This window comes from Chanos chanos, chromosome 6 (assembly GCF_902362185.1).
Source record: "Chanos chanos chromosome 6, fChaCha1.1, whole genome shotgun sequence".
In the NCBI taxonomy this organism is placed as follows: domain Eukaryota; kingdom Metazoa; phylum Chordata; class Actinopteri; order Gonorynchiformes; family Chanidae; genus Chanos; species Chanos chanos.
Window position 1 is genome coordinate 37,193,636 of NC_044500.1, and position 27,390 is coordinate 37,221,025.

The 27,390-nt window shown below is 41.2% G+C and overlaps 2 protein-coding genes across 2 annotated transcripts; both read right to left on the reverse strand.

Moving 5' to 3' along the window:
• Positions 1-106: 106 nt before the first annotated feature.
• On the reverse strand, positions 107-19,131 carry LOC115815365 (uncharacterized). The gene is made up of 23 exons (XM_030778322.1): positions 19,107-19,131; positions 18,690-18,719; positions 18,362-18,563; positions 18,008-18,064; positions 17,480-17,645; positions 17,252-17,376; positions 17,036-17,159; positions 16,669-16,851; positions 16,401-16,517; positions 16,123-16,253; positions 10,454-15,832; positions 4,715-4,740; positions 4,595-4,624; positions 4,267-4,468; positions 3,913-3,969; positions 3,270-3,435; positions 3,042-3,166; positions 2,826-2,949; positions 2,459-2,641; positions 2,191-2,307; positions 1,917-2,043; positions 399-1,802; positions 107-135 (listed from the first exon to the last, which is right to left on the reverse strand). The coding sequence occupies exons 1-23, from the start codon at positions 19,129-19,131 to the stop codon at positions 107-109; spliced, it is 9,129 nt and encodes a 3,042-aa protein (XP_030634182.1).
• Positions 19,132-22,718: 3,587 nt separating this feature from the next.
• On the reverse strand, positions 22,719-26,086 carry LOC115815366 (acidic mammalian chitinase-like). Its single transcript, XM_030778323.1, has 11 exons — positions 26,062-26,086; positions 25,943-25,972; positions 25,614-25,815; positions 25,257-25,313; positions 24,806-24,971; positions 24,577-24,701; positions 24,361-24,484; positions 24,003-24,185; positions 23,735-23,851; positions 23,474-23,600; positions 22,719-23,365 (listed from the first exon to the last, which is right to left on the reverse strand). The coding sequence occupies exons 1-11, from the start codon at positions 26,084-26,086 to the stop codon at positions 22,719-22,721; spliced, it is 1,803 nt and encodes a 600-aa protein (XP_030634183.1).
• Between the last annotated feature and the right edge of the window lie 1,304 nt (positions 26,087-27,390).

Here is a 27,390-nt window from a genome sequence, read left to right on the forward strand (position 1 = left end):
CATAAAAGATGTATGGTTTAGTTGGTTACTTCTTTATTTCTCTCTGCTAAATCATACTTCAGATATGACTTTGCACAAATATCAGTGGCAGAAAAGACAATTGTCTTTAGTTGACTGTGATGTCTGTTTGACCCCCTGTGGCCAGTTGCAACACTTACAAGAATCATCATAGATCAAACCAGTTTCACAATTTTGAATGTGGGTGTAACCATCGTAACAGTGGTAGAAAGTAGCCTTGTCCATGGGGTTAGCATACAGTCCATCACTTTTACGGGAACAGAATGAAGCAATGTGCTTTGGTGTTGTGATAGGAGCTGGTGTTCTCTGTGGAACTTCTGGTTTTGTGTTTGGAACTTCTGGTGTTTTGTGAGGAGCATCTGGCCAGTTGCAGCACTTACAAGAATCGTCATAAACCAGACCAGGTTGACAACGTTGAATGTAGGTGTAACCATCGTAACAGAGGTAGAAAGTAGCCTTGTCCATGGGGTTAGTGTACAGTCCATTACTTCTCTGAGAGCAGTATGAAGCAATGTGCTTTGGTGTTGTGATAGGAGCTGGTGTTCTGTGTGGCACTTCTGGTTTTGTGTCTGGAACTTCTGGTGTTTTGTGAGGAGCATCTGGCCAGTTGCAGCACTTACAAGACTCGTCATAGACCAGACCAGGTTGACAACGTTGAATGTAGGTGTAACCATCGTAACAGAGGTAGAAAGTAGCCTTGTCCATGGAGTTAGCGTACAGTCCATTACTTCTCTGAGAGCAGTATGAAGCAATGTGCTTTGGTGTTGTGATAGGAGCAGGTGTTCTGTGTGGCACTTCCGGTTTTGTGTCTGGAACTTCTGGTGTTTTGTGAGGAGCGTCTGGCCAGTTGCAGCACTTACAAGAATCGTCATAGACCAGACCAGGTTGACAACGTTGAATGTAGGTGTAACCATCGTAACAGAGGTAGAAAGTAGCCTTGTCCATGGAGTTAGCGTACAGTCCATTACTTCTCTGAGAGCAGTATGAAGCAATGTGCTTTGGTGTTGTGATAGGAGCTGGTGTTCTGTGTGGCACTTCCGGTTTTGTGTTTGGAACTTCTGGTGTTTTGTGAGGAGCGTCTGGCCAGTTGCAGCACTTACAAGACTCGTCATAGACCAGACCAGGTTGACAACGTTGAATGTAGGTGTAACCATCGTAACAGAGGTAGAAAGTAGCCTTGTCCATGGAGTTAGCGTACAGTCCATTACTTCTCTGAGAGCAGTATGAAGCAATGTGCTTTGGTGTTGTGATAGGAGCTGGTGTTCTGTGTGGCACTTCCGGTTTTGTGTTTGGAACTTCTGGTGTTTTGTGAGGAGCGTCTGGCCAGTTGCAGCACTTACAAGACTCGTAATAGACCAGACCAGGTTGACAACGTTGAATGTAGGTGTAACCATCGTAACAGTGGTAGAAAGTAGCCTTGTCCATGGGGTTAGCGTACAGTCCATTACTTCTCTGAGAGCAGTATGAAGCAATGTGCTTTGGTGTTGTGATAGGAGCAGGTGTTCTGTGTGGCACTTCTGGTTTTGTGTTTGGAACTTCTGGTGTTTTGTGAGGAGCATCTGGCCAGTTGCAGCACTTACAAGAATCGTAATAGACCAGACCAGGTTGACAACGTTGAATGTAGGTGTAACCATCGTAACAGTGGTAGAAAGTAGCTTTGTCCATGGGGTTAGCATACAGTCCATTACTTCTATGAGAGCAGAATGAAGCAATGTGCTCCGGTGTTGTGATAGGAGCTGGTGTTCTGTGTGGCACTTCTGGAGTGATTGGCTTGGGAGGGAATTCTATCAGAAGAGTGTAGAAGTTGGTGAGTAGAGTTGTTTAGGGTAAAGCCATATCAACCAAAGCTTTATTGTTAAACAGTTTCAAGTGTAAAGACACAGAGAATGCTGACTTACTCAGTGAACTACGCAAGTGATTAACAAGTGGGTAGCGGCCATCTGCACAAAAAGACCCGCTGAAATCATCCAAATCCAAGGTCCAGACTGATGCTCCTCCCAAGTTCATTGATCTGAGCCATGACGCCTGTAAGAGAGCAATTGACAGAAAACAACAAAATTGTATACACAGTCACAGTATCCAGTATTCATACTTGAAAGTGAAGGATGGCATATGCACTTGATTATTACACTACTTGGAAGTGCTGAAAGGTAACAGAGGGCAATCAAATACCTTATCACCAAAGCTCCTCTTATTGTCATAGCCCACCCAGGACTTCCCCTTGACAGCATATGGTACCTTTTGCTGCTCAACCCATGCCCTGCCTGCACCTGATAGGAAGGAGCAGATCTGTGGACAAGAATATCCTTTCAAAATGCTGATTTATAAGAAGACATATAATGAGCTGATATTAGTTAAATCATCACAATACTGGGATCAGTCACAGCAAAGAGCAGGTAAATGAACATGACTTCAGATTTGAAGAGACATGTTACATGACCTCATAGTAGGACCAGTAGCCAGCATCACGGGTGTAAGGTCCAGCAGGAGCTGGGCCCTTGGATGGAGCATAAAGACCTGACGCAAGAGTTGTAAGGTGGAATGTTCGCCCATATGTGGGGAAACCCAGGAGAAGTTTTTCTGCTGGAGCTCCCTTCTGAACCCAATATCTCACTGTGGCATCCTGGCAAAGACAATAGTCGCAGAGGAATAATAAACTGGTAGCCCTATTTAGTGTTACAAACGTTGACTGTCCCACCTGGACTTTTCAGTGATTTTTTAAGTCTGTGGACAGATTTTTGTTTCAGTAATTTCTTTTAGTTATTAATGTTGTAGTATTTTATAGAATACTGCCCCTTTGTTCTTACAATGTTGCGGTAGGTGTTTGTTCCCTTATCAAATGAGCTCTTGAAGAGTGGGCTGTTCTCTCCTGTTGCATCATCCCAGGAGCCATGGTAGTCATAAGTCATGAGGTTCATGAAGTCCAACTGTCTGCAAAAACAGTATGTGTATTTACAAATCTGTACTTTGAAATAAAAGATGTGGTAGATTTCTCAGAGGTGTTTCAGAGAATTCATCAATACCTTGCAATTTCAGGAACTTCATAGGCATTATCAATTATGGTCCTTAGAGAGCTCACTTTGGCAGAAAAAAGCAGTGGAGTTTTCTGGTTGTCTCTGGCCTCCTGCTCAATGGCTTCTTTCAGTTCCTATGGACAGTTAGAAAAGAATTCAGTAAATATAGAGTAAACAATATGATGATCCATTTAAAACTGCTTACCCCTAATTTATTTCTTCACACCCTGTACTCACATTGACCAGTGCAGTGAACTTCTGCTTGTCATCTGCTGGGCTACCACTCTGCCCTGGGAACTCCCAAGCCAGATCGATTCCGTCAAAGCCATGTGTACGTAAGAATGGGAGAGCTGATCGGATGAATGTCTGGCGATTTTCTGGTGTAGAGACCATGCCAATAAATCTGAAATATATGAAAGGGAAATTAAGCTTCTGGTAGATGAAGTTTGTGGCACATTTGTTGAGTGATGCAATGACTATTTTGAACCTTAAAGAAGCTGAGATTTGTGAAATGAAAACTGTGACAAACAATATATAGTATCTTACAGCGCTGAAGGGATTCAAAGTTAAATTGCCATAGAGGTAGCTTTTCATCTTTTGTAAACGGCTTTATGAAAACTTAAAAAGAAGAAAACTTTGAAAGGAAGGATGAAGGATTTTTTTAATTTGCTAGAAATCAGCAGGAAGTGAAATCGTCAGAAGCTCTATCAAACTCCATGATTACAGCAACATTTCTGACTTGTGCTCAGTGAAAATGACACCTGCCTGAAACACATACTTTTACTTATAGTAGCAGATTCAATATCACCATTCAAACAAGAAAGAAGATTAATCTGTAGACGGTTCTGAAAGGAGGAAAAGCTCTTAGTGTGATACTTACGGACTGAAACCATTAAACACACCTCCAACTGACAGCAAAGTTTTCAGCAGGGGATTGCTGAAATAAGATTACACAATCACAGATGACTGTACAGTGATTTCTCATTGACTTCACGAGACAATCACGTGAAACATAACATAAAAAACATCATCTTTTATGCAATGGTAGCTGTATGCTAAATCTACATAATTGCCTTAGATCTGCTTGAGCAGGTCATTTCTGATAACTACTTAGCACGACTTTGTAACTGTTAACAGCAATGGACTAAACACAACTACACAACTGTACACAACTTAGTCCCCTTTCTGTCCAGTATTATGTTTTTAAAAGATAATGGACGATAAATTGACTTACACATTTTTTAAGTCATTCAGTCTCTTGTACATAGCCTCATCACTCCACTGCATGGGTGTGAGCTTGTTGTCTTTGATAGTAGCAAGAGCATAGATGACATGTGTGCAGAGGAATGGGTCCACATTCTCAGGAGTGAACTTTCCAGCCCCTGGCCTGTACTGCGACCAGTTTGTCATGTAACACACCAGCTTGGTGGAGGCCACTGTGAGATGAACATTTGGGGGAAAACAAAACAAAACAAACAATTGTAATTATGCACACTCTGTGTCCAATTTAGACACAGGGAGAAAATAATGTAATCAAAATATGATGTTGTAGATATGCTTACCCATCTGAAACGTAAACAGAACTCCCAAACCTATCAGAGAAAAAAGGAAATAAGTAATATCACAGACCGACCCTTTTGTAGAGAAATTTACAGTGCTTAGGAAATTATAAGTGACCTTACATGCCAGTAGTGTAAGTTTTGCCATCCTGGTCATGAATTCAGCCAGATACCATCAACAGTGACACCTAGAATTTTGTAGAAATTTAGAGGTTTAGTATAATGCTTGTATTTAGTGTTACTTTTTTCTTGATTGAGTTTCTTCCCTCTCTGACATTAGGAAAAGATGGGTACAAAATTCAATGCAGTAATTAGTGCTCTCAGCGCCTCTTTAATATCTGGGCAATTAATAAATTTAAAATCAAGATACAACCAAACACATATCAAGACATTCAGTTTCAGTCAGACACAGCAAGCTAAACAGGCAAGCTAAAAGCATATTATAGTTTAAGCCTTTTTTACCTGTTGTTCATCTGAGAGAAAGAGCAAGTGCACTGATGAAATGCTGAGGAGTATTTATACCTATATAATATGATTATGTGCCAACAAACAGGAGATAAGTTCAGCATAATCAGGACGAGGTGGCTAGATGGATTGATAGACAATTATTCTATTTGCCCTGTTGAAAGCACGTATTGAAGAAAAAGGAAGTTTTATGAATGCCATGTTGTCATTGTTTACTGACGTGCTTTAAAAATGGTTAAATTTTTCAATCTAATAACTGAACAATGAATTGGCACATGTGGACATGCCATGGGAAACTGGAAAAATATGATGTATCTGGTGTGAATGATTGATAACCAATTTGATGACACACCTATAAACCCAACAATGTATGTTTGCCAGTAAGGTGGTGCAAACACTGCAGCTAAAGGAAAAGTGTACTGGGCAGTGTGAGAAACTCTGATGAGTCATCCTTCATTCTATTCTGAACAGCGCACATGTATGCTAAAAAAAAAAAAAGACTTGCTGACGTGCACATTTTCGACAATGGAAATTTGTGGTGGCTCAGTCATGGTGTGGGGTTAATTTCCATAGAATTTACATTGTTACTGAACAGTCTGAAGAGCATCAAAAAGAAGTGAACTACGTCTTATTCCCAACTCTCAGTCACCAACTCTCAATATGTGACAATCATGGGTTCTTATAACATGTGATAAATCCTGAAGAGCTGCCATAGAACTTTCTCAGATGCCATCGTTGCGACATAAAAAGATGAAATTTCACTCACTGAGTAATGATTTTATGACTTTACAGCTTTCTAGACACTTCTAGAATCTATATATTGATTGATTTTAAAAAGACAAGTATTTTATATTTCAGAGTGTTTTTGTGGACATGACCTAGTGCTATTCAGAATCTTTTTAATTACAGATTTTATTTTTTGTATCATCATTCACAGCAGCACAGCCAACATCTGCCTCTGTCTGTCCTCCTCTGCTACTTTCACCCTCCTGAACGAGGTGGAATATCCTGAAACTGACTCACTCTTTGTGCTGCTGTCTGGGCCTGTGAGATGGCTTGACTCTCTCATGTCTAAGTGAGGAGACAGAATATTGTATTACTAGGTACAATACAGCATAATATTAACATTACACCAATAACAATACAATAATACTAAGTATTAGTATTCTGTACAGAGGTGCCCTTCCTGGGACACTTAATGGCAGCCTGGCTATATAACAGCAATCTTAGAATATGACAGAAATTTGATGTTTTCATAGATAAAAGATAATACAGTACATAAAACATTAATTTGCAATTCAATGGCATAATGAAGAGAGTCTGCCTCTCTTTCTCATAGTTTCTCTGATTGAGAGGACAGGAAGGCAAAACCTCAAGTGTGTAACAAGATTCACATCTCAAGCACAGAAACAGCCAAGATAAGACTTCTACACCTGCTGGAGTTAATTTATTCTGAATGAGACATGTCTGTTACATTCCAGAGACTGCCTCTAATCCAAACATCCTGTGGCTTTACTCCACCTTATGCATAACATTTTGTAAACACATCCACTGCGTCTGAGCCTGGGTTTCATCACAAATTTACCCCAACATATTACAGCACATATTACAGTGCACCACTGGTCTGAGGGCATCTGAATCTTTTGCTTAGTAACCAGGCTTCCACCACTTTTAATCTGGGCAGACATGAAAAACTTCTTTAGACTGTTATCAGGTATAGCTTATGCCTCTTTCCCTATTATTTTTTTTCCATTAATTGAGACATTCTAGGGTGCCAATCAATTACCCTTCTTTCTGTATGTATTGCAGACCTGTTCTCCAGTTTGCCTCTAAGTTTCCCACAATGCCCTTGTTGTTATTTCCTGATTTTCACAAGGGAAGGTGTTGTCAGTTGTGGGTAAGTGATTTGAGTTGTAATAGTGTACTGTGTGTTTGCGTGCTACTTTGCCTCACTCAGCAGGTTTATTTTATGATACTTTCCCAACTGCTTGTTTACTTACAGAATTCATCCACTGCTGTTTGTCTTAAGTTTTTTGTTTTGTTTTGTTTTGTTTTTTGCTCTTTTGTTAGCCTGCATTTGCACTTAAGTTTTGATTCTTTTTTTGCTTGGCTGAATTTTAATTTTGTTTTTCCAAGCCCCAGTTGTTTTCTGTTTATTTCAGTTTCCTACGTATGGAGTTTTGTTTCACTCATTCTAATTTTGCTTAGTCTTTCTTTTCTTTGGATTTGTTGCATAATTTGCATCAATCAGTTCTATAGCTCCAAGTTGCTAAGCAATGTCTGTTCAGTGTAGGCACTTGTTTTACCATTCTCATGTCTTTTTTGCTGAACAATTCTGCTTGTGAAGTGTAACTGGAGAATCATCACTGCATTGGCAAGCCAAAAATAAAGGGGTTTCAATATGATAATACTAACAAAGTTTGCTCTTTTTTCATACAGAGGCCTGGAAGGATGTGTTCAAACCACAACGGGAGCTTTTGGACTACTGGCCCCCTCCCACTTTTTTCACTTGCGTGCCTTTTGTACTATTTTTTCAGTAATCACTTTTCTCAGCATGTGGGTGATTGGACCTGAGGATGTATGGTAGTTTCAGGAAAGGAAGAGTCTCTTCCCTGTAGTGAGTGCTTTGGCCCCCTGATGTCAGCCTGCTTATTGCTCATATGTGTATTCAAGATGTATTAGACAAGGGAGAGTGCACAGTCGAGCCTTAGGTGCAGCTCTCTTCCCAGTTCCCTGGCATGTTGCTGAGTCACCACAGAAAACGACTGCCACCACTGTCTGCTGAGCTACTGCTGGAAGCCACTAGCTGGCTAAACCAGCGGAGAAATGCTCGCTGCCTAAGCAGGAGTCCCCAGCCCAAGCATCTTGGAGTAGGCACTGTCACCTGATACTTCCCTGACCCGGTGACCATTTTAAATTTACTTGCCAGGGTTTTAAACTTTTGCCAACTCTCATTCAAACATACTGGTGTAGGGGTTGCCAGGCCCATAGACCATACTACCCATAATTCCCTGTTTGACCCCATGGGTAATCTGAACCCATCTTCTCAGCTTTCACTGTAATGGTATTGGATACAGCAATGGAGCCAGATACCAGACACAGTGATGACGCAATTTTCGCCATAAAACCGCGAAAAATTCCAAACTCTTCCTCTCTCCAGCTCTCTTCAATTCTCCAATTGTCTGTAGCAGTGGCTCGCAGCTCCCAACGGGTGTCTCTAGTGGGTGTTCCTGCCTGCGTAAATGACATCGTTACTCCCAGGCATTGGATCTCTCGGGCGAGTGATCCTACCTGGATAAAGAGACACTGTTTCTCTGCCAAAGAAAAGAACAAGCAAACAACGAAGCAAGATATTTGTACAGCCAAAGTTGCAGTTTCTAGCCGCTTGTTATTTTCTTTTGGTTACAACTTATGAAGGATAGATCTGGCATGCGTTCTTTCTCTCTCTAGCTCCCTTTTTCTAATTGCACACCTCCAAGATTGGGATTACAGCGTGAGGTAAGGGTTGGGTAGAGTTTTTGAGTTTAGGGCCTGCTCACTTGAGACTATCTCTCCAGTAAGAGTTTCTTTGTTCTTTCACACAGACACGCTTCTTGTTGCCCATCCCCCACTCTCGTTGGTGCCAAGCACACATGCTTGCACACTATGTCCTCATACCACACATACCTCTTGCCTGTGCGCCTGCGCACAGCCTCTCTCCCTCGCTCCTCCCTCTCTCTTCAGTGCGCAGCTGGGCACACGCCCACATACACACATGCTCGCTCGCTCTCTCTCTGTCTCTCTCTCTTTCACACACACACACACACACACACGCACGCATCTCTTTTCTAACACTCATTCAGTCTTACACTGAATACTTAGCCTCATCACCATTATATTACCATTTACACTTTGATCATTCTATTTGCTGCTGATTATTGATTGTACCATATCAGTATTAGTTTGCCAAGTAGTATTGATTATGTTAATAAATAGTATCTTTGAAATAAACTGTTGTCCTGTCTGTTTCTGCTGCAGTATTCACTGAATGCCAACCTCTGCCATCAAAGTACTCCCAATCACCTTCATCAACCTGGTTCTTCATGAGTGTTATGGATTTAGTAGTGTAATTGTGATACATTAGTACTGCAATGCTCTCTAAGACTGTAGCAGTGTTACAGCTAGCTTATTCCATTAATCTTAGCAGTTTAATTGTAAAATATTGAACACCCAAATTAATGGTTAATAACTTTGAGACTGATTTATATGAGACTGATTTTTATGAGACTGATTTATTAATCCTATTGCACCTACATCTTTTGGTGCCCCTGTGTTAGGATTGCAATTGTGCCTACACTGGATAACTAATTGCATCACACAAATTATATGTTCATGTTGTGAACATCAAGGCATTGTGATAGTTTTTAGGGTAATGTGTAGAGTATTTTTGTCACAGTCCAGCCCTGCTCTTGCAAGTCCTAGTCCATGTTTTCCTTGTGTCCTGTCTTGCATGTCCTGTCTGTCTGTTCCAGGTTGCTCTGGTTCATGTTTTACCCTGTTCCCTACCTGGTTCCCACTCACCTGCTGCCACTCACTTCATCAGCCAGTGCATTTAAGCCCTGTCTGCATCTCCACTCTCTTGCCAGATTATCTTGCCATGTTCATGATTATTGTGTTTGCCTCATTTATGTCACTCTTGACCTAGCCTGTTCCTGGATTTGCATTTTTTGCTCTGTGTTTTTGTTACCTCTGCTTGGATCTGGTGCCTCTATATCATGCTTTTTGACCTCAGCCTGTTTTTTGGATTGTGTTTTTGCCTAGTGTTTCTTTCTGTGCCTGATTTTCTCTGCCTGATTTTGGCTACTGCTTTTGCCTGTGTCCACCGGTACTGCCATTGTAAATTTGCCTTTTGGTTTTTTGTTTTTTTGGAAAAAAGCATTTCATTAAACATCTGTTAAGTTACAGTCAGTCCACTGGGTCTGCTTTTGGGTCATCACTCTACCAGGCCTCACTGGTCCTAACAATTTTGAGTTGAACCCATGCTCATTCTATGACTTTTGGAGACATTGTACATCAGTGTTATATGTATTAAGGTATTTGAGTTCATTTACCAAATGGATAGGAAAGACAGATTTTAATGAGTCATACAAAGTAAAGAAGACATGTATGATTTAGTTGTTTATTTCATTATTTCTTCCAAGTATACTTCAGACATAATTCTATACAGACATTATTCACAAAAAACCCCCAATTGTCTTCACTTGATTGTGTAATAAAGGCTGATATCGTTTGACTCTTTATGGCCAGTTGCAGCACTTACAAGAATCGTCATAGACCAGACCAGGTTGACAATGTTGAATGGAGGTGTAACCATTGGAACAATGGTAGAAAGTAGCCCTGTCCATGGGGTTAGGGTACGTTCCATTACTTTTACGAGAGCAGAATGAAGCAGTGTGGTTTGGTGGCATGTCAGGAGCTGGTCTTTTGTGTGGGGCTTCTAGTATTTTGCATGGAACTTCTGGTATTGTGCTTGGAACTTCTGGCCAGTTGCAGCACTTACATGAGGTGTCATAGACCAGACCAGGTTGACAGCGCTGAATGTAAGTGTAACCATTGGAACACTGGTAGAAAGTAGCCCTGTCCATGGGGTTAGGGTACGTTCCGTTACTTCTACGAGAGCAGAATGAAGCAATGTGGTTTGGTGGCATGTCAGGAGCTGGTCCTTTGTCTGGGACTTCTGGTATTGTGCTTGGAACTTCTGGTATTGTGCTTGGAACTTCTGGCCAGTTGCAGCACTTACATGAGGTGTCATAGACCAGACCAGGTTGACAGCGTTGAATGTAGGTGTAACCATTGGAACACTGGTAGAAAGTAGCCCTGTCCATGGGGTTAGGGTACGTTCCATTACTTCTACGAGAGCAGAATGAAGCAATGTGGTTTGGTGGTGTGTCAGGAGCTGGTCCTTTGTCTGGGACTTCTGGTGTTGTGCTTGGAACTTCTGGCCAGTTGCAGCACTTACATGAGGTGTCATAGACCAGACCAGGTTGACAGCGTTGAATGTAGGTGTAACCATTGGAACACTGGTAGAAAGTAGCCCTGTCCATGGGGTTAGGGTACGTTCCATTACTTCTACGAGAGCAGAATGAAGCAATGTGGTTTGGTGGTGTGTGAGGAGCTGGTCCTTTGTCTGAAACTTCTGGTGTTGTGCTTGGTACTTCTGGCCAGTTGCAGCACTTACATGAGGTGTCATAGACCAGACCAGGTTGACAGCGTTGAATGTAGGTGTAACCATTAGAACACTGGTAGAAAGTAGCCCTGTCCATGGGGTTAGGGTATGTTCCGTTACTTCTACGAGAGCAGAATGAAGCAATGTGGTTTGGTGGTGTGTCAGGAGCTGGTCCTTTGTCTGGAGCTTCTGGTGTTGTGCTTGGAACTTCTGGCCAGTTGCAGCACTTACATGAGGTGTCATAGACCAGACCAGGTTGACAGCGTTGAATGTAGGTGTAACCATTGGAACACTGGTAGAAAGTAGCCCTGTCCATGGGGTTAGGGTACGTTCCATTACTTCTACGAGAGCAGAATGAAGCAATGTGGTTTGGTGGTGTGTGAGGAGCTGGTCCTTTGTCTGAAACTTCTGGTGTTGTGCTTGGTACTTCTGGCCAGTTGCAGCACTTACATGAGGTGTCATAGACCAGACCAGGTTGACAGCGTTGAATGTAGGTGTAACCATTGGAACACTGGTAGAAAGTAGCCCTGTCCATGGGGTTAGGGTATGTTCCGTTACTTCTACGAGAGCAGAATGAAGCAATGTGGTTTGGTGGTGTGTCAGGAGCTGGTCCTTTGTCTGGAGCTTCTGGTGTTGTGCTTGGAACTTCTGGCCAGTTGCAGCACTTACATGAGGTGTCATAGACCAGACCAGGTTGACAGCGTTGAATGTAGGTGTAACCATTGGAACACTGGTAGAAAGTAGTCCTGTCCATGGGGTTAGGGTACGTTCCGTTACTTCTACGAGAGCAGAATGAAGCAGTGTGGTTTGGTGCTGTGTGAGGAGCTGGTCCTTTGTCTGGAACTTCTGGTGTTGTGCTTGGAACTTCTGGCCAGGTGCAGCACTTACATGAGGTGTCATAGACCAGACCAGGTTGACAGCGTTGAATGTAAGTGTAACCATTGGAACACTGATAGAAAGTAGCCCTGTCCATGGGGTTAGGGTATGTTCCGTTACTTCTACGAGAGCAGAATGAAGCAATGTGGTTTGGTGGCGTGTGAGGAGCTGGTCCTTTGTCTGAAACTTCTGGTGTTGTGCTTGGAACTTCTGGCCAGTTGCAGCACTTACATGAGGTGTCATAGACCAGACCAGGTTGACAGCGTTCAATGTAAGTGTAACCATTGGAACACTGGTAGAAAGTAGCCCTGTCCATGGGGTTAGGGTACGTTCCATTACTTCTACGAGAGCAGAATGAAGCAATGTGGTTTGGTGTCATGTCAGGAGCTGATCCTTTGTCTGGGACTTCTGGTATTGTGCTTGGAACTTCTGGTATTGTGCTTGGAACTTCTGGCCAATTGCAGCACTTACATGAGGTGTCATAGACCAGACCAGGTTGACAGCGTTGAATGTAGGTGTAACCATTGGAACACTGGTAGAAAGTAGTCCTGTCCATGGGGTTAGGGTACGTTCCATTACTTCTACGAGAGCAGAATGAAGCAATGTGGTTTGGTGTCATGTCAGGAGCTGATCCTTTGTCTGGGATTTCTGGTATTGTGCTTGGAACTTCTGGTATTGTGCTTGGAACTTCTGGCCAATTGCAGCACTTACATGAGGTGTCATAGACCAGACCAGGTTGACAGCGTTGAATGTAGGTGTAACCATTGGAACACTGGTAGAAAGTAGTCCTGTCCATGGCGTTAGGGTACGTTCCGTTACTTCTACGAGAGCAGAATGAAGCAATGTGGTTTGGTGGCATGTCAGGAGCTGGTCCTTTGTCTGGGACTTCTGGTATTGTGCTTGGAACTTCTGGTATTGTGCTTGGAACTTCTGGCCAATTGCAGCACTTACATGAAGTGTCATAGACCAGACCAGGTTGACAGCGTTGAATGTAGGTGTAACCATTGGAACACTGGTAGAAAGTAGTCCTGTCCATGGGGTTAGGGTACGTTCCATTACTTCTACGAGAGCAGAATGAAGCAATGTGGCTTGGTGGCGTGTGAGGAGCTGGTCCTTTATCTGGGACTTCTGGTATTGTGCTTGGAACTTCTGGTTCTGTGCTTGGAACTTCTGGCCAGTTGCAGCACTTACATGAGGTGTCATAGACCAGACCAGGTTGACAGCGTTGAATGTAAGTGTAACCATTGGAACACTGGTAGAAAGTAGCCCTGTCCATGGGGTTAGGGTATGTTCCGTTACTTCTACGAGAGCAGAATGAAGCAATGTGGTTTGGTGTCATGTCAGGAGCTGATCCTTTGTCTGGGATTTCTGGTATTGTGCTTGGAACTTCTGGTATTGTGCTTGGAACTTCTGGCCAATTGCAGCACTTACATGAGGTGTCATAGACCAGACCAGGTTGACAGCGTTGAATGTAGGTGTAACCATTGGAACACTGGTAGAAAGTAGCCCTGTCCATGGGGTTAGGGTACGTTCCGTTACTTCTACGAGAGCAGAATGAAGCAATGTGGTTTGGTGTCATGTCAGGAGCTGATCCTTTGTCTGGGACTTCTGGTATTGTGCTTGGAACTTCTGGTATTGTGCTTGGAACTTCTGGCCAATTGCAGCACTTACATGAGGTGTCATAGACCAGACCAGGTTGACAGCGTTGAATGTAGGTGTAACCATTGGAACACTGGTAGAAAGTAGCCCTGTCCATGGGGTTAGGGTACGTTCCATTACTTCTACGAGTGCAGAATGAAGCAATGTGGTTTGGTGGCATGTGAGGAGCTGGTCCTTCATCTGGGACTTCTGGTATTGTGCTTGGAACTTCTGGTTCTGTGCTTGGAACTTCTGGCCAGTTGCAGCACTTACATGAGGTGTCATAGACCAGACCAGGTTGACAGCGTTGAATGTAAGTGTAACCATTGGAACACTGGTAGAAAGTAGCCCTGTCCATGGGGTTAGGGTACGTTCCGTTACTTCTACGAGAGCAGAATGAAGCAATGTGGTTTGGTGGCGTGTGAGGAGCTGGTCCTTTGTCTGAAACTTCTGGTGTTGTGCTTGGAACTTCTGGCCAGTTGCAGCACTTACATGAGGTGTCATAGATCAGACCAGGTTGACAGCGTTGAATGTAAGTGTAACCATTGGAACACTGGTAGAAAGTAGTCCTGTCCATGGGGTTAGGGTACGTTCCATTACTTCTACGAGAGCAGAATGAAGCAATGTGGTTTGGTGGCGTGTGAGGAGCTGGTCCTTTATCTGGGACTTCTGGTATTGTGCTTGGAACTTCTGGTATTGTGCTTGGAACTTCTGGCCAATTGCAGCACTTACATGAGGTGTCATAGACCAGACCAGGTTGACAGCGTTGAATGTAGGTGTAACCATTGGAACACTGGTAGAAAGTAGTCCTGTCCATGGGGTTAGGGTACGTTCCATTACTTCTACGAGAGCAGAATGAAGCAATGTGGTTTGGTGTCATGTCAGGAGCTGATCCTTTGTCTGGGACTTCTGGTATTGTGCTTGGAACTTCTGGCCAATTGCAGCACTTACATGAGGTGTCATAGACCAGACCAGGTTGACAGCGTTGAATGTAGGTGTAACCATTGGAACACTGGTAGAAAGTAGTCCTGTCCATGGGGTTAGGGTACGTTCCATTACTTCTACGAGAGCAGAATGAAGCAATGTGGTTTGGTGTCAAGTCAGGAGCTGATCCTTTGTCTGGGACTTCTGGTATTGTGCTTGGAACTTCTGGCCAATTGCAGCACTTACATGAGGTGTCATAGACCAGACCAGGTTGACAGCGTTGAATGTAGGTGTAACCATTGGAACACTGGTAGAAAGTAGTCCTGTCCATGGGGTTAGGGTACGTTCCATTACTTCTACGAGAGCAGAATGAAGCAATGTGGTTTGGTGGCGTGTGAGGAGCTGGTCCTTTGTCTGAAACTTCTGGTGTTGTGCTTGGAACTTCTGGCCAGTTGCAGCACTTACATGAGGTGTCATAGACCAGACCAGGTTGACAGCGTTGAATGTAGGTGTAACCATTGGAACACTGGTAGAAAGTAGTCCTGTCCATGGGGTTAGGGTATGTTCCGTTATTTCTATGAGAGCAGAATGAAGCAATGTGGTTTGGTGGTGTGTCAGGAGCTGGTCCTTTGTCTGGGACTTCTGGTATTGTGTTTGGAACTTCTGGTTTTTTGCTTGGAACTTCTGGCCAGTTGCAGCACTTACATGAGGTGTCATAGACCAGACCAGGTTGACAGCGTTGAATGTAGGTGTAACCATTGGAACACTGGTAGAAAGTAGCCCTGTCCATGGGGTTAGGGTACGTTCCATTACTTCTACGAGAGCAGAATGAAGCAATGTGGTTTGGTGGCGTGTGAGGAGCTGGTCCTTTATCTGGGACTTCTGATATTGTGCTTGGAACTTCTGGTTCTGTGCTTGGAACTTCTGGCCAGTTGCAGCACTTACATGAGGTGTCATAGACCAGACCAGGTTGACAGCGTTGAATGTAAGTGTAACCATTGGAACACTGGTAGAAAGTAGCCCTGTCCATGGGGTTAGGGTACGTTCCATTACTTCTACGAGAGCAGAATGAAGCAATGTGGTTTGGTGCTGTGTCAGGAGCTGGTCCTTTGTCCGGAACTTCTGGTGTTGTGCTTGGAACTTCTGGCCAGTTGCAGCACTTACATGAGGTGTCATAGACCAGACCAGGTTGACAGCGTTGAATGTAGGTGTAACCATTGGAACACTGGTAGAAAGTAGTCCTGTCCATGGGATTAGGGTATGTTCCATTACTTCTACGAGAGCAGAATGAAGCAATGTGGTTGCTATGGAATCCTATGAGAGGAATGTAAAAGTTTGTGAGTAGACTTGTTTAGTGTAAAGCTGGATAAACCAATGAATTATCATTGAAAAGTTCCAATTATAGAGAATCTGTAATGCTGACTTACTCAATGAACTACGCAAGTGATTAACAAGTGGGTAGCGGCCATCTGCACAAAAAGACCCGCTAAAATCATCCAAATCCAATGTCCAGACTGATGCTCCTCCCAAGTTCATTGATCTGAGCCATGAAGCCTGTAAGAGAACAATTGACAGAAAACAACAAAATTGTATGCACAGTCACAGTATCCAGTATTCATACTTGAAAGTGAAGGATGGAATATGCACTTGATTATTACACTACTTGGAAGTGCTGAAAGGCAACAGAGGGCAATCAAATACCTTATCACCAAAGCTCCTCTTATTGTCATAGCCCACCCAGGACTTCCCCTTGACAGCATATGGTACCTTTTGCTGCTCAACCCATGCCCTGCCTGCACCTGATAGGAAGGAGCAGATCTGTGGACAAGAATATCCTTTCAAAATGCTGATTTATAAGAAGACATATAATGAGCTGATATTAGTTAAATCATCACAATACTGGGATCAGTCACAGCAAAGAGCAGGTAAATGAACATGACTTCAGATTTGAAGAGACATGTTACATGACCTCATAGTAGGACCAGTAGCCAGCATCACGGGTGTAAGGTCCAGCAGGAGCTGGGCCTCTGGATGGAGCATAAAGACCTGACGCAAGAGTTGTAAGGTGGAATGTTTGCCCATATGTGGGGAAACCCAGGAGAAGTTTTTCTGCTGGAGCTCCCTTCTGAACCCAATATCTCACTGTGGCATTCTGGCAAAGACAATAGTCGCAGAGGAATAATAAACTGGTAGCCCTATTTAGTGTTACAAACGTTGACTGTCCCACCTGGACTTTTCAGTGATTTTTTAAGTCTGTGGACAGATTTTCGTTTCAGTAATTTCTTTTAATTATTAATGTTGTAGTATTTTATAGAATACTGCCCCTTTGTTCTTACAATGTTGCGGTAGGTGTTTGCTCCCCTATCAAATGAACTCTTGAAGAGTGGGCTGTTCTCTCCTGTTGCATCATCCCAGGAGCCATGGTAGTCATAAGTCATGAGGTTCATGAAGTCCAACTGTCTGCAAAAACAGTATGTGTATTTACAAATCTGGACTTTGAAATAAAAGATGTGGTAGGTTTCTCATTAGTGTTTCAGAGAATTCATCAATACCTTGCAATTTCAGGAACTTCATAGGCATTATCAATTATGGTCCTTAGAGAGCTCACTTTGGCAGAAAAAAGCAGTGGAGTTTTCCGGTTGTCTCTGGCCTCCTGCTCAATGGCTTCTTTCAGTTCCTATGGACAGTTAGAAAAGAATTCAGTAAATATAGAGTAAACAATATGATGATCCATTTAAAACTGCTTACCCCTAATTTATTTCTTCACACCCTGTACTCACATTGACCAGTGCAGTGAACTTCTGCTTGTCATCTGCTGGGCTACCACTCTGCCCTGGGAACTCCCAAGCCAGATCGATTCCGTCAAAGCCATGTGTACGTAAGAATGGGAGAGCTGATCGGATGAATGTCTGGCGATTTTCTGGTGTAGAGACCATGCCAATAAATCTGAAATATATGAAAGGGAAATTAAGCTTCTGGTAGATGAAGTTTGTGGCACATTTGTTGAGTGATGCAATGACTATTTTGAACCTTAAAGAAGCTGAGATTTGTGAAATGAAAACTGTGACAAACAATATACAGTATCTTACAGCGCTGAAGGGATTCAAAGTTAAATTGCCATAGAGGTAGCTTTTCATCTTTTGTAAACGGCTTTATGAAAACTTAAAAAGAAGAAAACTTTGAAAGGAAGGATGAAGAATTTTTTTAATTTGCTAGAAATCAGCAGGAAGTGAAATTGTCAGAAACTCTATCAAACTCCATGATTACAGCAACATTTCTGAAAGAAAAGCTCTTAGTGTGATACTTACGGACTGAAACCATTAAACACACCTCCAACTGACAGCAAAGTTTTCAGCAGGGGATTGCTGAAATAAGATTACACAATCACAGATGACTGTACAGTGATTTCTCATTGACTTCAAGAGACAATCACGTGAAACATAACATAAAAAACATCATCTTTTGTGCAATGGTAGCTGTATGCTAAATCTACATAATTGCCTTAGATCTGCTTGAGCAGGTCATTTCTGATGACTACTTGGCACGACTTTGTAACTGTTAACAGCAATGGACTAAACACAACTACACAACTGTACACAACTTAGTCCCCTTTCTGTCCAGTATTATGTTTTTAAAAGATAATGGACAATAAATTGACTTACACATTTTTTAAGTCATTCAGTCTCTTGTACATAGCCTCATCACTCCACTGCATGGGTGTGAGCTTGTTGTCTTTGATAGTAGCAAGAGCATAGATGACATGTGTGCAGAGGAATGGGTCCACATTCTCAGGAGTGAACTTTCCAGCCCCTGGCCTGTACTGCGACCAGTTTGTCATGTAACACACCAGCTTGGTGGAGGCCACTGTGAGATGAACATTTGGGGGAAAACAAAACAAAACAAACAATTGTAATTATGCACACTCTGTGTCCAATTTAGACACAGGGAGAAAATAATGTAATCAAAATATGATGTTGTAGATATGCTTACCCATCTGAAACGTAAACAGAACTCCCAAACCTATCAGGGAAAAAGGAAATAAGTAGTATCACAGACCGACCCTTTCGTAGTTAAATTTACAGTGCTTAGGAAATTATAAGATTCAAGAGTTTTATTGTCATGTGCACAGCAAAACAGGCAGTTAAACTGTACAATGAAATTCTTACTTTGCTAATCCTCCGTTACCAGACGAGTATGAATAAAAGACAATATATAAATAAGTAAAAAAATCTTATACGGAAGAGAATATAAATAAATAAAAAATCTTATAATGAAAACAAGAGACCAAAAAACAAGAGAAAAATACATCTGGGGTAATCTAGGAAAAGTGAGGTAGATCTTTGAAAGTAACTTAGTATTGGAGTATTATCATTTAAGTTAAACGTGCAGTTGTTACAGTGACCTTACATGCCAATAGTGTAAGTTTTGCCATCCTGGTCATGAATTCAGCCAGATACCATCAACAGAGGCACCTAGAATTTTGTAGAAATTTAGAGAATTAGTATAATGCTTGTATTTAGTGTTACTTTGCTTGATTAAGTTTCTTCCCACTCTGACATCAGGAAAAGATGGCTACAAAATTCAATGCAGTAATTAGTACTCTCAGCACCTCTTTAATATCTGGGCAATTAATAAACTTAAAATCAAGATACAACCAAACACATATCAAGACATTCAGTTTCAGTCAGACACAGCAAGCTAAACAGGCAAGCTAAAAGCATATCATAGTTTAAGCCTTTTTTACCTGTTGTTCATCTACGAGAAAGAGCAAGTGCACTGATGAAATGTTTAGGAGTATTTATACCTATATAATACGATTATGTGCCAACAAACAGGAGATAAGTTTAATATAATCAGTAAGAGGTCGATAGATTGATAACTGAAAACAGTCTTTTTGTCCATTCTGTTAAAAGAATGCATTCAAAAAATGGGAAGCAATTTAAGAATGTCATTTCGCCATTGTCCACTGACATGTTGAACCTTTGAAAATGGTTGAATGTTTTAGTCAAATAACAGAACAATGTGAATTGGCATAGATATTGCATTGAAAACCGGACAAATATGAAGTATCTGATATGAATGGATGACACACCATTTGCTAACACACCTATAAATCCAACAATGCATGTTTGCTAGTAAGGTGGTGCAAAAACTGCTGGTACAGAAAAGTCTACTGGGCAGTGTAAGAAACTCCGATGAGTCATCCTTCCTTCTATTCTGAATATGGCACATGCAAAAACTGCTGGTACAGAAAAGTCTACTGGGCAGTATAAGAAACTCAGATGAGTCATCCTTTATTCTATTCTGAACATGGCACATGGGGCACATGCCAAAAAGAAAAAAGTACATGTTTTCTACAATTAAAATTTGTGGTGGCTCAGCCATGGCGTGGAGTCAATTTCCATACAGCATAAGTTGTCACTGAATGGTCTGAAGAGCATCAAAAACTACATGTCGTTCCCAAATCTCAATCGACAACTTTCAATATGTGACAAATCCTGAAGAGCTGCCATAGGACTTTCTCAGATGCCATCGTTGCTACATTAAAAAGATGAAATTTCACTCACTGAGGAATGGTTTTATGGCTTTACAGCTTTCTAGACACTTCTAGAATCTATATATTGATTGATTTTAAAAAGACAAGTATTTTATATTTCAGAGTGTTTTTGTGGACATGACCTAGTGCTATTCAGAATCTTTTTAATTACAGATTTTATTTTTTGTATCATCATTCACAGCAGCACAGCCAACATCTGCCTCTGTCTGTCCTCCTCTGCTACTTTCACCCTCCTGAACGAGGTGGAATATCCTGAAACTGACTCACTCTTTGTGCTGCTGTCTGGGCCTGCGAGATGGCTTGACTCTCTCATGTCTAAGTGAGGAGACAGAATATTGTATTACTGGGTACAATACAGCATAATATTAACATTACACCAATAACAATACAATAATACTAAGTACTAGTATTCAACCCCTCCTGGGACACTTAATGGCAGTCTGGGTATATAACAGCAATCTTAGAATATGACAAAAATTTGATGTCTGTTTTCATAGATAAAAGATAATACAGTACATAAAACATTAATTTGCAATTCAATGGCATAATGAAGAGAGTCTGCCTCTCTTTCTCATAGTTTCTCTGATTGAGAGGACAGGAAGGCAAAACCTCAAGTGTGTAACAAGATTCACATCTCAAGCACAGAAACAGCCAAGATAAGACTTCTACACCTGCTGGAGTTAATTTATTCTGAATGAGACATGTCTGTTACATTCCAGAGACTGCCTCTAATCCAAACATCCTGTGGCTTTACTCCACCTTATGCATAACATTTTGTAAACACGTCCACTGAGTCTGAGCCTGGATTTTGTCACTAATTTACCCCAACAAATTACAGCACATATTACAGTGCACCACTGGTCTGAAGGCATCTGAATCTTTTCCTTAGTAACCAGGCTTTCACCACTTTTAATTTTGGCAGACATGAAAAACTTCTTTAGACTGTTATCAGGTATAATTAATTAATTGAATCATTCCAGGGTGCTAACCAATTGCTCTTCTCTCTGGATGTATTACAGACCTGTTCTCCAGTTTTGTCAGCTTTTGTATTTTTGTTACCTGACTCGTTGTTTCCTGATTTTTAAAAGTGAGGGTGTTGTTGGTTGTGGGTAAGCAAATTAAGCTGTGATAGTGTACCATGTTTTTGCATGCAAATTTGCCTCACTTTAGCAGGTTTATTTTATATTGTTTACTTGTTTACTTACAGAATTCATCCACTGTTGTTTGTCTCAAATTATTTGTTTGTTATTTCTTTTGTTAGCCTGTATTTGCTCTTAAGGTTTGCTTTTTTTTTTTTTTTTACTGTACTTTTCATTTCATTTTGCCAAGCCCCAGTTTTTAATTCCTTGTTTCGGTTTGCTAACTATTTAGTTTTGTTTAGTTCATTCTAATTTTGTGTCTTTCTTTTCTTGAAGGTTTTTTTTTTTTTTTTTGCATAATTTGCAATCGCAGAGCTGCGTCTCTCTCTGCTGTTTCTTTTCAGCTTGGCCAATAGTTTTAACATTCCCTTGCCCTTTTTGCTGGACAATTCTCTTTGTAAAGTGCAACTGAAGAATCATCACTGAATTGGCAAACCAATGATAAAGAGTTTTCAGTATAGCAATACTAACAAAGTTTGCTCTTTATCAATACAGAGGCCTGGAAGGATGTATTCAAACCACAACGGGAGCTTTTGGACTATTGGCCCCCTCCCACTTTTTTCACTTGCATGCCTTTTGTACTATTTTTTCAGTAATCACTTTTCTCAGCATGTGGGTGATTGGACCTGAGGATGTATGGTAGTTTCAGGAAAGGAAGAGTCTCTTCCCTGTAGTGAGTGCTTTGGCCCCCTGATGTCAGCCTGCTTATTGCTCATATGTGTATTCAAGATGTATTAGACAAGGGAGAGTGCACAGTCGAGCCTTAGGTGCAGCTCTCTTCCCAGTTCCCTGGCATGTTGCTGAGCCACCACAGAAAACGACTGCCACCACTGTCTGCTGAGCTACTGCTGGAAGCCACTTGCAGGGTAAACCAATGGAGAGATGCTCACTAATTACATCGCACAAATTATATGTTCATGTTGTGAAATGTCAATGCATTATGATAGTTTTTAGGGTAATGTGTAGAGTATTTTTAGTTAAACCCATGCTCATTATATGACTTTGGAGACATTGTACATCCGTGGCAGGGATTTGATACCCCTATGATGCTTCTAAGGTTGACATAAGGTGTCAGTATTCATTAAATGCAACATTGTGTGTTTCTTTTTATGTAGTTTACATGTATTTGAGTTCATCTACAAAATGGATAGAAAAGACAGGCTTTAATGAGTCATACAACGTAAAACATGTATGGTTTAGTTGTTTATTTCTTTATTTTTTCCAAGTAAGTGATACTTCAGATAATACTTATAAAATTTATAAAAAACACAGATATTACTTATAAAAAAGGCAATTGTTTTGGGCTGATTTCTGTTTGACCCTCTATGGGTAGTTGCAGCACTTACAAGAATTGTCATAGACCAGACCAAGTTGACAGCGTTGAATGTAAGTGTAACCATTGGAACACTGGTAGAAAGTAGCCCTGTCCATGGGGTTAGGGTACGTTCCATTACTTCTACGAGAGCAGAATGAAGCAATGTGCTTTGGTGGCGTGATAGGAGCTGGTCTTTCGTCTAGAACTTCTGGTGTTGTGTGTGAAACTTCTGGCCAGTTGCAGCACTTACATGAATTGTCATAGACCAGACCAGGCTGACAATGTTGAATGTAGGTGTAACCATTGGAACAATGGTAGAAAGTAGCCCTGTCCATGGGATTAGGGTACGTTCCATTACTTCTACGAGAGCAGAATGAAGCAATGTGGTTTAGTGGCGTGATAGGAGCTGGTCTTTTGTCTAGAACTTCTGGTTTTGTGCTTGGAACTTCTGGCCAGTTGCAGCACTTACATGAGGTGTCATAGACCAGACCAGGTTGACAGCGTTGAATGTAGGTATAACCATTGGAACAGTGATAAAAAGTAGCCCTGTCCATGGAGTTAGGGTACAGTCCGTTACTTCTACGAGAGCAGAATGAAGCAATGTGGTTTGGTGTTGTGTGTGGAGCTTCTGGAGATGTTGGCTTGCCAGGGAATCCTATGAGAGGAATATAAAAGTTGGTGAGCAGAGCTGTTTAGTGTGTATGAGCCAACTATTTGTCATTTATTAGTTTCAAGTATAGAGAGTCTGATTATGCTCATTTACCCAGTGAATGACTCAAGTGTCTAATAAGTGGGTAGAGCCCATCAGAACAGAAAGACCCGCTAAAATCATCCAAATCCAGGGTCCAGACTGATGCTCCTCCCAAGTTTCTTGATCTGAGCCATGAAGCCTGTAAGAGAGCAAATGACAAAAAACAACAAAATTGTATGCTCAGCCACAATATGCAGTGTTCACACTTGAAAGTGAAGGATGGCATATTCACTTCATTATTACTCTACTCTTAAATAAAGTGCAATCACATACCTTAACACCATAGCTGCTCTTGTTGTCATAGCCCACCCAGGACTGTCCCTTGAAGGCATATGGAACCATTTGCTCCTCACTCCATGCCATGGTTGCACTTGATGTGAAGCAACAGATCTGCGGACAAGAATATCCTTTTTAAACGGTAATTTCTTAGAAGATATATTGTGGATTGATATTACTTAAGTCACTGCAACTTTGAGATTGGTCATGGCATAGAGCATGTAAATGAACATGACTGAATATATGCAGAGACATGATACATTACCTCATAGTAGGACCAGTAGCCAGCATCACGGGTGTAAGGTCCAGCAGGAGCTGGGCCCTTGGATGGAGCATAAAGACCTGTCACTGGGGTTGTAAGGCGGAATGTTCGCCCATATGTGGAGAAACCCAGGAGAAGTTTTTCTGCTGGAGCTCCCTTCTCAATCCAATATCTCACTGAGGCATCCTGACAAAAACAATAGCCACAGAGGAATAATAAATTGGTAACCCTATCTAATGTTACAGAAACTGGCCTTCCCACCTGGTCTTTTCTCAGATCTGGGGCCAGATTTTCATTTTAATGATTTCTTTTAATTATGAACGTTGTTTCATTTTGTGGAATACTGCTCCTTTGATCTTACAATGTTGCGGTAGGTGTTTGTTCCCTTATCAAATGAGCCCTTGAAGAGTGGGCTGTTCTCTCCTGTTGCATCATCCCAGGAGCCATGGTAGTCATAAGTCATGAGGTTCATGAAGTCCAACTGTCTGCAAAAACAGTATGTGTATTTACAAATCTGGACTTTGAAATAAAAGATGTGGTAGGTTTCTCATTAGTGTTTCAGAGAATTCATCAATACCTTGCAATTTCAGGAACTTCATAGGCATTGTCAATTATGGTCCTTAGAGAGCTCACTTTGGCAGAAAAAAGCAGTGGAGTTTTCTGGTTGTCTCTGGCCTCCTGCTCAATGGCTTCTCTCAGTTCCTATAGACAGTCAGAAAAGAATCCAGTAAATATAGACCAAACAGTATGGTAATATAATTAAGGCCACACACCCCCTAGTTTATTTCCACCTGCACCATACTTACATTGACCAGTGCAGTGAACTTCTGCTTGTCATCTGCTGAGCTGCCATTCTGTCCAGGGAACTCCCAAGCCAGATCCAATCCATCGAAGCCATATGTACGCAAAGAGAGGAGAGCTGACTGAATGAATATCTTGCGATTTTCTTCTGTAGAGACCATGTCAATAAATCTGAAATATATGAAAGAGAAATGAAGTTTCTGTTTGTTAAAGTTTATAGCACACTTGTTGAGGGATACAATTAATATTTTGAACCTTAAACAAGCCGTAAGAAGTTTGCTAATATTAGTATGGTATTATATTTCATAGCAATAATAGTATTAAATTTAATGGATCCCTAATAAATTGCGGCAAATTATACAGTATTAGGTTAGACAACACTTAACATTCCTCTTCATGAAGGAAGAAGATTAATCTGTAGACAATCCTGGAAAAAAACCCTAGTGTGATACTTACGGACTCACACCATTATACGTGCCTCCAACTGACAGCAATGTCTTCAGCAGGGGATTGCTAAAATAAGATTACACAATCACAGATAACTGTACAGTGATTTCTCATTGACTTCAAGAGACAATCACTTGAAACACAATATAAAAAGCATCATCTTTTATGCTGTGGTAGCTGTATGCTGAATCAAAATAATTGCCTTAGATCCTCTTAAACAGGTCATTTCTGATAACTACTTGGCATGACTTTGTAACTGTTAACAGCAATGAACTAAATACAACTACAATTGTACACAAGATACAGTAATCACATTTCTGACCAGCATTGTATTTTTAAAAGATAATGGACAGTAAATTGGCTTACATATTTTTTAAGTTATTCAGTCTCATGTACATGGTCTCATCATTCCATTGCATGGTTGTGAGCTTGTTGTCTTTGATAGTAGCAAGAGCATAGATGACATGTGTGCAGAGGAATGGGTCCACATTCTCAGGGGTGAACCTTCCAGCCCCTGGCCTGTACTGCGACCAGTTTGTCATGTAACACACCAGCTTGGTGGAGACCACTATGAGAAGGCGGGTGGGCAGGGGGGTAAAACAAAACAAACTATTATAATTATGCACACTATGTGTCCAGTTTAGACATAGACAGAAAATAATGTAATCAAAATGTGATGTTGTAGAGATGCTTACCCATCTGAACCGTAAGTAAAGCTCCCAAACCTGATAGAGAAAAAAGGAAATAAGTAGTATCAAAGACCAAACCTTTTGTAGAGAAATTTACAGTGCTAAGGAAATTAAAATGACCTTACATGCCAGTAGTGTAAGTTTTGCCATCCTGGTCATGAATTCAGCCAGATACCATCAACAGTGACACCTAGAATTTTGTAGAAATTTAGAGGATTGGTATAATACTAGTATTTAATATTACTTTTCCTTGATTGAGCTTCTTCCCACTCTGGAAACAAGAAAAGATGGGTACAACATTCAATGCAGTAATTAGTACTGTCAGGGCCTCTTTAATATTTAGGCAGTTAATAAACTTAAAATCAAGATACAACCAAACACATATCAAGACATTTCATTTTTGTTAGACACAGTAAGCTGAACAGGAATTTTAAGCTAAAAAGATGTAATAATTAAAGCCTTTTTTACCTGATGTTCATTTAAGAGAAAGAGGAAATGCACTGATGAAATGTTGAGGAGTATTTATACCAATATAGTCTGAATATTTGCCAATAAACAAGAGATAAGTTCAGTATAATGAGGGGGAGGTGGATAGACTAATAACTGATAACAGTTTTTCTGGTCATTTTGTTGGGAAAAAAATGCGTTTAGGAAAAGGGAACATTTTTAAGAATGCCATGTTGTCATTATTTATTGATGTGTTGAACCTTTGAAAATGGTTCAATTTTTCAAATAACTGAACAATGTGAATTGGTTCATATGGACATTACATTGGAAATTGGACAAATATGATGTATCTGGTCTGAATGATTGTTAAACCATTTGCTAACACACTCAACTTAACAATGCATGTTTACCAGTAAGGTGGTGCCAGATTTACTGGTAAAAGTTTGCTGGGCAGTGTAGGAAAATCAGATGAGTCATTCTTCATTCTATCTTGAACAGCACACTTAAGGTGCATGCCAAAAAGAAAAAAAAAAAACAAATAATGTTGAAGTGCATGTTTGCTACAGTGAGGTTTTGTGACGGCTCAGTCACGGTGTGGGTCGTTTTCCATGGAACACAAGTGGTCACTGATTGGTCTGATGTGTGTCAAAAAGAGGTAAACTTTGTGTCGTTCCCAACTCTGTCACGAACTCTCAACATGTTACAAATGCTGAGGAGCTGCCACAGTATATTCTCAAATGCAATCACTGCCACATAAAAGGATGAAATTTCCATCATTGAAGAATGGAGTTTTGCATCATTCATACAGTTTTCTAGACATGAGGTGGAATATCCTGAGACTGACTCACTCTTAGTGCTGCTGTCTGAGCCTGCAAGATGGCTTGACTCTCTCATGTCTAAGTGAGGGGACAGAATATTGTATTACTAGGCACACTGTAGCATAATATTAACATTACACCAATAACAATACAATAATACTAAGTACTAGTATTCTGTACAGAGGTGTC